Raw genomic sequence first — 12640 nt, forward strand, 5'->3', positions numbered from 1 at the left:
TTTATTTTTTCCAGCTCACTGTTCACAGAGGATGTATCATCTCTGTGGAATTTTGAACACAGTGTGGAGCAGTACTCAGCAGTTGGTGGAACTGCACTTGCCAGTGTTGATTTACAGATAACACAAGCTAAAGAGTTCCTGAACAGCTTTTCTCTGTTTCCTCAGACCTCAGTGGATATTGTCTCTTAAATCTCATCATGCTTATTAAGTTGTAAATTCACTTGTTGAAAGGTTTAGTAGTACATATCTATTTCTTTGCTGGAAGCAAAGGGGGAGGTGGTACAACTAAATGAAAACTAATGTATATGTAAGCTATGCTGATCTACATATATGCATACATGAATGCTCTCTGCTTTTTGAAAATATTTTACATGTGCACAACTATTTGACAGATGTAAAGGACACTAGGCATCATGTAATAAAAACAATTGTTAATGCTTCAGTCCATAAAAAAGGCATTTTCTTATGAAATTTTGCACTACCTGCACTTAAAGATATACATGTGTGATTTTCTAGTTTTGGTATTAGATGTCTTGATGGTCCCCCTATTAGGATGGTTAGTGAGGAATTTGGTGCATTTCTATAAGGCATAAAAAAAATGGTACATGAAAATTGTTTCAACTCTGTTTCCCAAGATTATGCATCTGTTATCCTTCTCAAGACAGCTTATGTTCCACTGCTTAACACTTTCAATCTTTGCATTTCTTGAAAATACAAGTAGTCTTTTTATGACATTAGCAAGAAGTAATTTATTGGCAGCAGTGTTGCTGGTAAATTGCTATCTTTTATGAGGACAATTGCAAAATGTGTAAGGAGTGACATTTCCAGGTGGATTTTCTTGGGCTGCCATGCTGTCCCTTGGGAATTTCTTGTTAATTTTTACTAGAAAAATGATCTATGACAATAGGTCTTGCAGAATTTGTCTATTGTCATTGCAGAATTTGTAAGTTGAAACAGTATCTGAAAATATCATGTGCAGTAGCCAATAAACACATTATGGTATGCTTTCTGCATCCATCACAAACACAGATATCCTTGATAAGGAATGTATTGCACAATAAGCAAGACATTTTCTTCTGCTTTTCAGAATACAGCTTTTTATTTTTGGAGGAGTGTGCACAATACATAAGTCACAGCTCCATAATCCTGGGTACAAAGGGTTGAAGTAGTTTTCGTGCACTCAAGGGCCTCTCTAGCCACCTGCAAGATTTCAAGGAGCTGCACTATCATGATTATCTTATGAAAATGCAAAGAATTTTCCAAATGGAAACTGGTTCAAATACTTAATATGCATTAGGAGAAAAATAAAAAAATGGGATTAAAACCAGTGCATTTGTGGTATTTGGCTTTGCAGCATGTGCACTCATTTATTTTCAGTTAGTGTGCTTTCTTGTGTTCCTGTGCATTTTTTATCTCAATTAAACTAAATTGTTTTAAAAAATAGTTGTTAAATGTACAATAAACCACAAAATCTTAAGTAATATACATATTGAAAAATTTTGAAATCTGAGACTATACCGAAATGAGATATGTATAAGTGAGACATGATGATAGGTATGTACTATGTAACAATATGTACTTTGTCAGGAATGCAATATAATAGTAAACTTTTAATATGCCTATCTTCCTTACTTAATTCACCTAATTATTGTCTTGCTCTGAATTACAAGATTATTCTATTACAAGGCCTCTGAGTGTGAGGGATGAAAGAACTTATGAAATGTTTCATGTATTGACACAAATTTTAAATAGTAAAAAAAATAAATTAAAAAAAAAAAAAAACTGAAAACAGGAAAAGTAACATGGCCAATGTTTATATATCATAAGTTCTTTTGAATTAACAGTGACTCAGTTTTATTTAAAAGATGAATTTGTCTCCTTGTGCTCTGTGGGTGGTACATTAAATGGGACTTGGACACTTGCATATATTATTTCTTCTAACTAATGAAATATTTGGAGAAAAAGAAAGTAGAAAAGAATTCTCACACAAAAAGAACAAGGACACTTGATAAAAAGAGACAAAAGAATGGAATCAGAAGAGTATTTTTCACCTCCTAAAATCTTGTCATATTCCTACATTTCCACTGATAATGGAAATTCTTTGAAAGAAAAAAAAAAAAAAAAAAAATATATATATATATATATATATATATATATATATATATATATATATATATATATATATATATATATATATATATATATATATAATTTTGTGATTTTTAGAATTTTTGTTATCTAAAAGTATTAAGGACAAGCTTTAAAATCTTAGTATGTCTCAGTCTCATGCTTATGGATGACCAAACTCTTCCTCGCTCTGTGTCCTGGATTGTATTATTTTGCTGATAAAATATGATAAAATCTAGATCTTTGAAATTTTAATAACTTACGATACCCCTGAGATCCTGAAGGTGGTTTATGTAATGAGTGAGAAATTTCTGTCCAGTGTTAAATATCCTTGAGAGAGACAGACAGACATAAAGACATTCTCTTATTTATATATACAATATGTTTGGGTCAGCCTCAGCCACTAGCCGCTTCAATGATGCAGTGACCAATGACGCAACACCGCACAGAATACTGACACACACACACACACACAGGCAAAAAATTAGGACAGAAAACTCTTCTCCAATGTGTCACCTCAAAATTTCTACTAAATACTTCAGTCTGTTAGAAAAGTAAAAAAAAAAAAAAGAAAATAAAAAAATAAATAAAGAATAAAATAATAACTAATAAAAATAAATAAACAAATAAAAAATAGTTCCTCCCCCAGTGTGTGTGTGTGTGTGTGAGAGAGAGAGAGAGAGAGATCCTTTTTCCTCTTCTCCTCCTCCTGCTCCTCGTTCTCCAGGTGTCCCCTCCCATTGGTTCTCGCCAGGACACCTGCTCTCTGGACACCTTTCCCCGGGAGGGCGACAGTAACCTGGTTAGCGGCAGGAACAACCTCCAGACACTGACGGAGAGACTGTCTGATGCTGGGTGACACGTCCTCCCCTTCAGCAGCGAGTCCTCTTCTCTCTGTCTCTCCCCTTTCCAGTCTCTCTCTCTCTCCTCTTTTCTGTTCCCTTTCTTCCTTTTCGTTTTGATTTCTTTATTTTCTTTCTTAGCCCATTTTTCTTTTCCTGCTTTCCTTTTTTATTACTTTTTTTCCTCTCACCTCCAATCGTTTTGTCTCCTAATCGTCGTCTCAGTTCTACTTTCTTTCCTCTCTTTTTTTCACTTTGTTGTACTTTTCTTCTTTTTCCCTTTTCATTTTTATCTTCCATGTTTTTCTCCTCTATATCTCTAATTTCTTTATATTCCATTTCTTACACACACACACACACACACACACACACACGCCCGGTAGCTCAGTGGTTAGAGCGCTGGCTTCACAAGCCAGAGGACCGGGGTTCGATTCCCCGGCCGGGTGGAGATATTTGGTTGTGTCTCCTTTCACGTGTAGCCCCTGTTCACCTAGCAGTGAGTAGGTACGGGATGTAAATCGAGGAGTTGTGACCTTGTTGTCCCGGTGTGTGTTGTGTGCCTGGTCTCAGGCCTATCCGAAGATCGGAAATAATGAGCTCTGAGCTCGTTCTGTAGGGTAACGTCTGGCTGTCTCGTCAGAGACTGCAGCAAATCAAACAGTGAAACACACATACATACACACAGAAGGAAAATGAGAATCTTATTTTCATCGTCCTTCACACACAAGCTACTATCTGAATTCTCTACAAGTAACAATGTATACGTATACCCTTGTGTTGCTAAATTTGTCATCCTAGTTATTAATTAATTCTCCTTTCATCTCATCTGGCATGCATGACTTGAATCTAATCTTCCCTGTGTCTCTTATACTCAATGATTTCGTCCCATAACATTTTCAAAACAAATTATTTATCGTACGTTTTAATACTTGACTTACTATGCCTTCTTTCAGACTCTTTTTGCTTCGCACTTATGATTTTCTTTCCTAATCTTTTTCTTTAGTCAGTCAGTCAGTCAGACACTCATCATTGCGACGGTCTTCTTTTCCCATTTTCTTTAATTTCGTCCTCTGTCTCCATGCCATGTCTTTGTTATCAATGTCGTTGTCTTCGTTATCCTCTTCATTTTACTAATACTCCACTTCCTCTTTTTTTTTCTTGTTCCTGTTTCTTCTTCTTTCCTTCCTCTTCAACTCTTCAATTTTTTTTTTCATTTTCTTTCCGATCACCCTCTTTCCTCACGTCCTATGTCATGATCTTTCTCCTTTTACTAATTCTCCATCTCCTCTTTCTGTTTCTTCTTCTTCCTTCCTCTGCTCCCCTTCTTCCTCCTCTCCTCCTCTTCTTCCTCCTCTCCATGTTTCGCTGACCATCGGAGTAAATCGAAAATCGGCGGAAATCGGGGAGAAATGTGAAGCTTGATCATGGTTTATGTGTTGGTCCTCAAGGGTGTGGAGGAGGAGGAGGAGGAGGAGGAGGAGGAGGAGGAGGAGGAGGAGGAGGAGGAGGAAGAGCTGGAGGAAGACTGCTTCAGGTCTCCTTTTTTTTCCCTTCTTCATATATATTTTTTCCCTCCTTGGCTACATCCGCCCAAACGCAAAAATATTCCAATCTTTATCAGGTTCTTGCCCTCCAATACCTTCCTCTTAACCAGCCAAGCTTCCTCTTCCTCTTCCCCCTCTTCTTCTTCTTCTTCTTCTTCTTCTTCTTCTTTTTCTCCTCCTTTCCGTTTTTCACTTTTTTCTTTGATTTTTATTCTATGTAGTATTTCTTCGTCTTTGCAGAATCATATTCTCTCCATCTTCTCTCCCCCCTCTCTCTCTCTCTCTCTCTCTCTCTCTCTCTCTCTCTCTCTCTCTTTCAGCTGTCAGAAATGCGATAAAAACAATATTCGACAACAACAGGAAAATAACACACACACACACACACACACACACACACACACACACACACACACCTTAACACTATGTGCATTTGTCCTCCACTGCCTCCCGCAACAGCAACAAGAACAACAACAAGGACAACAACAACAACAATACAAGCAAAACTTCTCAAGTCTAACATATTACCTTCTCTCCCGCGAGCAATCTTTTTTTTCTTCTTCTTTTACTTATTTATATATGTATCCTCCCTCCCTAACTCCCACCCTCCTTCTCCCACTCCTCCTCCTTCTCCATGCACCTCGGCGCACCTGGCGGAGGAATATCACTGCCAGGGAGGAGGGCACATCATTTGTTTACATTATGGCGGCACTGCGGCTCCTCCCCTCCCCTCCGCGCGACCCGTCAGGAAGTAGCGCCACTCCGGGCCACTTCGAGGGTGCCACTTCTCGTTGTTGAAGGAGGGAAGTATTGGTGGAGGGATGGAGTGTGCGAATGAAAGAAAAGATGGAGAGAATGGAGGAACGGAATGGATGCGATAAAGAAAGGATAGGTGGATAGAATGGTACAGATTGACTGACTGAGAGAGAGAGAGAGAGAGAGAGAGAGAGAGAGAGAGAGAGAGAGAGAGAGAGAGAGAGAGAGAGAGAGAGAGAGAGAGATCTGCCAAAATCATTATCTTCATGGAATAGACAAGAGTGAAAAAACAGAAAAATGAAAGGATGAATGAATGAATGAATATATATATATATATATATATATATATATATATATATATATATATATATATATATATATATATATATATATATATATATATATATATATATAAAGAAATGAGTAAACATTCTAACAGCACACTTTCAGATTAGATGCCAAACTGATGATGATGGTGATGATGATGATGGTGATGATGATGATAATACTAATAATGAAAAAATTTGTACAAATGTTCCCTTTTCTTCTCTTCTTCATCTTTTTTGTTTCAATTTACTTTCCTCCAATGTTGTTCTTCAGTCTCCCGTCTATCGTCTTTCATCTAATCACCAAATTATATAACGAGTTGCATCGTGTGTGTGTGTGTGTGTGTGTGTGTGTGTGTGTGTGTGTGTGTGTGTGTGTGTGTGTGTGTGTGTGTGTGTAATTCACTGTTTGATCTGCTGCAGTCTCTGACGAGACAGCCAGACGTTACCCTACGGAACGAGCTCAGAGCTCATTGTTTCCGATCTTCGGATAGGCCTGAGACCAGGCACACACCACACACCGGGACAACAAGGTCACAACTCCTCGATTTACATCCCGTACCTACTCACTGCTAGGTGAACAGGGGCTACACGTGAAAGGAGACACACCCAAATATTTCCACCCGGCCGGGGAATCGAACCCCGGTCATCTGGCTTGTGAAACCAGCGCTCTAACCACTGAGCTACCGGGCCGTGTGTGTGTGTGTGTGTGTGTGTGTGTGTGTGTGTGTGTGTGTGTGAGCGCGCGCGTACTTGTGATGACGTCTGAAGCACCACTACCTTGTACACTATCACTATCACTACCACTATCACCATTACCATCACCACCACGAACACCACCGCTCTTGAGCTGGCAAGAGGAGGAGGAAAAGGCGGAGGAGGAGGAGGAGGAGGAGGAGGAGGAGGAGGAGGAGGAGGAGGAGGAGGAGGAGGAGGAGGAGGAATAAACGAGACAAAGAAGATGGGAGAAAAGGTAGTGAAAAGAGAAAGAGATAGAAAAGAACTTGAGAAGAGAAAAGAAAAGGAGAGAGGAAAGAAGGAAAACGAGGAGAGAAACCGGGAGAAAATATCAGAAAAGGAAGAAACGGATGGGAGGAAGGAATAGGAAAAAAAAGTGAGGAAAAAGAGAGAAAAAGCAAGAGAGGAAAGTAAAGGAAAGGAGAGCAAGGAATAAGAGAAGAAAGGAAGAAAGAAAGGGAAGAGGAGAGGAGAGCGGGGGAAACCAAGAGCCCTTCTTCAGGTAATCCAGGTGTTGTGTCGCCATTACTGTCCGTGGGCGCCGCTCCTCCCGCCTGGTAATTGTTTGTCTTGGTGTTTAATGGCCGCCCGTATCGCTGCCTCCCGCCACTTCCCCACGGCACACCCCAGAGCTCTCCCGCGCCAGAATTCGCCACTTCCGCGGGTTTGAGCGACACTTCTCTTGCTGGTGGAGGAGGGAGAAGAAGAGGAGCAGAAGGAATGGACGGGTTCTTCTCTCATTCCTCGCTTTGCTCTCGCCTACCACTGTACGAAGTTAAATGTGAGATGCCTCATCTCGCTCTGTGTGTTTGCTTTGCTGGAGGAGAAAAGGAGAAAGAAGAAGAAGAAGAAGAAGAAGAAGAAGAAGAAGAAGAAGAAGAAGAAGAAGAAGAAGAAGAAGAAGAAGAAGAAGAAGAAGAAGAAGAAGAAGAAGAAGAAGAAGAAGAAGAAGAAGAAGAAGAAGAAGAAGAAGAAGAAGAAGAAGAAGAAGAAGAAGAGAAAAGAAAAAGAAAAAAGAAAAAGAAGAAAAAGAACAAGAGAGAGAAGGTCAATGAGGCAGAGGAAGAGAGAAGTACAAACCAGAAAGAGGAATAAAGAAATAAAGTAAAATATCAATAACACACACACACACACACACACACACACACACACACACACACACACACACACACACATACACACACACGCCCGGTAGCTCAGTGGTTAGAGCGCTGGCTTCACAAGCCAGAGGACCGGGGTTCGATTCCCCGGCCGGGTGGAGATATTTGGGTGTGTCTCCTTTCACGTGTAGCCCCTGTTCACCTAGCAGTGAGTAGGTACGGGATGTAAATCGAGGAGTTGTGATCTTGTTGTCCCGGTGTGTGGTGTGTGCCTGGTCTCAGGCCTATCCCAAGATCGGAAACAATGAGCTCTGAGCTCGTTCCGTAGGGTAACGTCTGGCTGTCTCGTCAGAGACTGCAGCAGATCAAACAGTGAAACACACTCTCTCTCTCTCTCTCTCTCTCTCTCTCTCTCTCTCTCTCTCTCTCTCTCTCTCTCTCTCTCTGACGTCAAAAAAATAAATAAATAAAAGGAAAAAAAAACTCGTGGAAAACAAAAAGGAGACGCCAAAAGAAAAGAACAATACCAGTCAAGCAGAGAGAGAGAGAGAGAGAGAGAGAGAGAGAGAGAGAGAGAGAGAGAGAGAGAGAGAGAGAGAGAGAGAGAGAGAGAGAGAGAGAGAGAGAGAGAGAGAGAGAGGAGGGGGGGAGAGGTCAGCTGGTTTACGCGGCCCTTCGCTTCTGTTAATGCCATTATTGACAACTTATAAGGATGAATGGCTCTCCTCCCTCAACGCACACACACTATACTTTTCTCTCTCTCTCTCTCTCTCTCTCTCTCTCTCTCTCTCTCTCTCTCTCTCTCTCTCTCTCTCTCTCTCTCTCTCTCTCTCTCTCTCTCTCTCTCTCTCTCTCTCTCTCACTCACACACACACACACACACACACACACACACACACACACACACACACACACACACATCAGGAAGGCACGGGCGTTGGGGTCAAATTAAGACATCAATAAACCCTTGGCGACCGGCGATAAAGAGAGAGAGAGAGAGAGAGAGAGAGAGAGAGAGAGAGAGAGAGAGAGAGAGAGAGAGAGAGAGAGAGAGAGAGAGAGAGAGAGTGAGAGAGAGAGAGAGAGAAATCGCACCATGTCCCGCTTCCCTCAGCCACGCCGCCACCGTCAACACAATTGGTAACCTCAGCATCACCGAGCGGGGCGTTACCTTCCCCCAGATGGGCTAAGAATCTCGCAAAATCTTCTGATTAGGTGAACTTCTCCCACCTGCGTTCCCACCTGCCTCTTGGGGAGGGGTGGGAAAAGAGGAGGAGGAGAAGGAGGAGGAAGAGGAGGAGGAGCAAAACGAGCAGTAGAACGAGTAAGGGTTGGGGGAAAGGGGAAGGAAGAAAGGGAAAACTCTCGGTCATGGCAGGAGAGGCAAAAATACAGAGAGAGAGAGAGAGAGAGAGAGAGAGAGAGAGAGAGAGAGAGAGAGAGAGAGAGAGAGAGAGAGAGAGAGAGAGAGAGAGAGAGAGAGAGAGAGAGAGAGAGAGAGAGAGAGAGAGAGAGAGAGAGAGAGAGACTATTGTAACCAGGCATGACTCAACCGTAGAGTTTTCTCACGAATGGATGGAAGCGAGCGATGCTGTCAAGAGGTCTGCAGTGGCGAGAGTGGCGGGGCGCTGCGCTGTGGGTGTGTGGCTTGGGATGGAGGGGTGATTAGCTAAGTCTGATTAGACGGAAGCTTGGAGAGACAGACAACTAAACATTTACTCGCAATGGTAATACCCACGTTCACTCATGTAATATTTCCTCCATAAACTGCCTCGCATGTTGAAAAGGAGTACATATACATGAGTGGACAGAATAGACATGTAAATAAGTAGTCTTGTGCAGATAGTGTGGTTGCTGGGAAGGGGGAGGAATGTTCAGACAATCATGAAAAAAGAATGGTAAAGACAACAGGAGACAAAATAATAAACCACTGAGTGTAATAGATAACTAAAGACAGTCAGTGAGAGAAAGGAGATGATAAGAAGAAAAGCATTTTAACTTCACGCTAATTAGATGAACTGGAGATGATTACGCAGACATTGCAAACACAAGGAGATTTTTGAGGCCATTGCGCTGATACTGTGGGTGGTGCAACAGGTGGAATGCAACCACAAAACACTGGCATGTGCGGTATGTGAGGCATGTCAAAGAGTTACGAGCTACGATGGCAGTAACGGTGATGTCTGTGGGCCGAACTTTCCTCATAAAATTTTAAATGCTGAGATATTACTTTAGGAGAACATGGATTTGGAGGAAGTAGACCGTGTGTGTGTGTGTGTGTGTGTGTGTGTGTGTGTGTGTGTGTGTGTGTGTGTGTGTGTGTGTGTGTGTGTGTGTGTGTAATTCACCACGGTCGTCTGCTGGTCAACCAGCCAGTGAGCTCAGAGCTCACAGACCGATCTTCGGGTAGGATTGAGACCACAACACACTCCACACACCGGGAAAGCGAGGCCACAAACCCTCGAGTTACATCCCGTACCTATTTACTGCTAGGTGAACAGGGGCTACACATTAAGAGGCTTGCCCATTTGCCTCGCCGCGCCGGGACTTGAACCCGGCCCTCTTGACTGTGAGTCGAGCGTGCTAACCACTACACTACGCGGTGTGTATGTGTGTGTGTGTGTGTGTGTGTGTGTGTGTGTGTGTGTGTGTGTGTGTGTGTGTGTGTAAGGGAGATTAGAAGTAGCGGAGGATGGAGAGGGGAAAGAGAGTGGTAGCAATAGAAGAGGCATTTTAGGGAGGATTGGAGGAAAACAGGTTAGTGTGATTGGCTCCTCTCTCCCCTTTTGGTCAGTATTGAGGCCCAATCGCTGCTAATCAAATACACGGTTGTGGGACTGAGGGGGGACCGTGTGTGTGTGTGTTTGTGTGTGTGTAATTCACTGTTTGATCTGCTGCAGTCTCTGACGAGACAGCCAGACGTTACCCTACGGAACGAGCTCAGTGCTCATTGTTTCCGATCTTCGGATAGGCCTGAGACCAGGCACACACCACACACCGGGACAACAAGGTCACAACTCCTCGATTTACATCCCGTACCTATTCACTGCTAGGTGAACAGGGCTACACGTCAGGAGACACACCCAAATATCTCCACCCGGCCGGGGAATCGAACCCGGTCATCTGGCTGTGAAGCCAGCGCTCTAACCACTGAGCTACCGGGCCGTGTGTGTGTGTGTGTGTGTGTGTGTGTGTGTGTGTGTGTGTGTGTGTGTGTGTGTGTGTGTGTGTGTGTGTGTGTGTGTGTGTGTGTGTGTTCATAATACTTTCTTGCGATGGGAATTTGAGATGTTACCAGTAAAGAAAGAGCAGAATCAGAAGAAAGTTACGGAAGAAGAAAAGGATGATGATGATGATGATGATGAGGAGGAGGAGGAGGAGGAGGAGGAAGAGAAAGAGGAAGAGGAAAAGGAAGAGGAAGAGGAAGAAGAAGAGAAGAGGAGGAGGAGGAGGAGGAGGAGGAGGAGGAGGAGGAGGAGGAGGAGGAGGAGGAGGAGGAGGAGGAGAAGGAGAAGGAAGAGAAGGAGGAGGAAGAGGTGGCAGTTGTGTTGATGCTGGATGTGATGGGAAAGTAGTAGTAGTAGTAGTAGTAGTAGTAGTAGTAGTAGTAGTAGTAGTAGTAGTAGTAGTAGTAGTAGTAACGATGGTGTTCTAGTTATGATGGCAGGAATATAAGTTGTAGGATTAGTAGTGGTGGTGGTGGTGGTGGTGGCGGTGCCTTGTTCCAATCACCCAAGCCTTTTCCACTGCAGATTAAAGTTTCGCTCACAAGTGCTCAACGCGTGAAGAGAAAACCACTTCGCCTCCGCTGCAGTATGTTGAACACCAGGTTGTGGCTCGACTTTGAAATGAGAAGCAGTGGGTTCCTCTCCTGCCACGCCCCCGCGACCACCACCACTATCACCACCACCACTACCATCAACACAATTACCATGAACATTAGTATCATTCTGCTTATGAGAGAGAGAGAGAGAGAGAGAGAGAGAGAGAGAGAGAGAGAGAGAGAGAGAGAGAGAGAGAGAGAGAGAGAGAGAGAGAGAGAGAGAGAGAGAGAGAGAGAGAGAGAGAGAGAGAGAGAGAGAGAGAGAGAGAGAGAGAGAGAGAGAGAGAGAGAGAGAGAGAGAGAGAGAGAGAGAGAGAGAGAGAGAGAGAGAGAGAGAGAGAGAGAGAGAGAGAGAGAGAGAGAGAGAGAGAGAGAGAGAGAGAGAGAGAGAGAGAGAGAGAGACAGAGAGAGAGAGAGAGAGAGAGAGAGAGAGAGAGAGAGAGAGAGAGAGAGAGAGAGAGAGAGAGAGAGAGAGAGAGAGAGAGAGAGAGAGAGAGAGAGAGAGAGAGAGAGAGAGAGAGAGAGAGAAATTCCAAACAAATATATATATATATATATATATATATATATATATATATATATATATATATATATATATATATATATATATATATATATATATATATATATATATATATATATATATATATATATATATATATAGTGATCAATAGCGCTCGCTCTCTTCAATGTTTTTCCAGTTGATAGTGTACTTATGTAGAATCCACGTTAAACTATCACTTAAATAATAAAAACATTTTAAAAGCTTTAAAAACTTCCACTAGAGCCCGGCAATGTTGAAAGTAGTCTCGCTAAGCCGCTGAAACGTTTGGGAATCACGTGTTTCTCAACGGCAGACTTGACGAAGTGCAGCAAGGCAAGAAGGCGAGGCGGGGAGGCGGCGAAGTGGCAAGACAGTGAAGGAACCAGGCCAGCCCAACCCCAGCCCGGTCTTCACCCAGCCCAACTCATCCCAAGCCCAAGCCCTGCCAGCCCGGGTTGAGGCGTTGCTCCCTTGGCCCCGCCCGCATCAACCCGCCCATTATCCATTAGCCACGGCCTTCAGTAGACGCGGTTTATTAATTTCAATGGTTTCGTAATTGATTCCTAATACCACGGGCGGCGTGCGTAATAACAGGTACGGGGAGATGTGACAAATTTCACACAACTATTTTCATGTACATATTCAGATGAGCGTCCGAGGCTGTGATGGTGGTGGTGGTGGTGGTGGTGGTGGTGGCGATGGTGGTGGTAGTGGTGGTGGTGGTGGTGGTTGCTGCTGCTATGAGAATGACTGTTTCTTAGGAATTCAGTGGTGCTGTTGCTATTCCTGCTGTTGCTGTTACTGTTGTCGTTGGAAGTGCAGCACCTCGGAGATAATTAGAT

General features: G+C 43.0%; 1 protein-coding gene across 2 annotated transcripts in view; it reads left to right on the forward strand.

Annotated features, from left to right (window-relative positions):
- The window catches only part of LOC123503610 (argininosuccinate lyase-like), a 31581-nt gene extending 29958 nt beyond the window's left edge, over nucleotides 1-1623 (forward strand). For both annotated transcript variants that reach the window (XM_045253523.1, XM_045253522.1), the window contains one exon: nucleotides 15-1623. In XM_045253523.1, coding sequence (XP_045109458.1) covers nucleotides 15-189 — 175 coding nt within the window. In that variant the 3' untranslated portion in view covers nucleotides 190-1623. The remainder of the gene's footprint in view (nucleotides 1-14) is intronic.
- The last annotated feature ends 11017 nt before the right edge of the window (nucleotides 1624-12640 follow it).

The sequence above is a fragment of the Portunus trituberculatus genome, chromosome 14 (genome assembly GCF_017591435.1).
Source record: "Portunus trituberculatus isolate SZX2019 chromosome 14, ASM1759143v1, whole genome shotgun sequence".
Lineage (NCBI taxonomy): Eukaryota > Metazoa > Arthropoda > Malacostraca > Decapoda > Portunidae > Portunus > Portunus trituberculatus.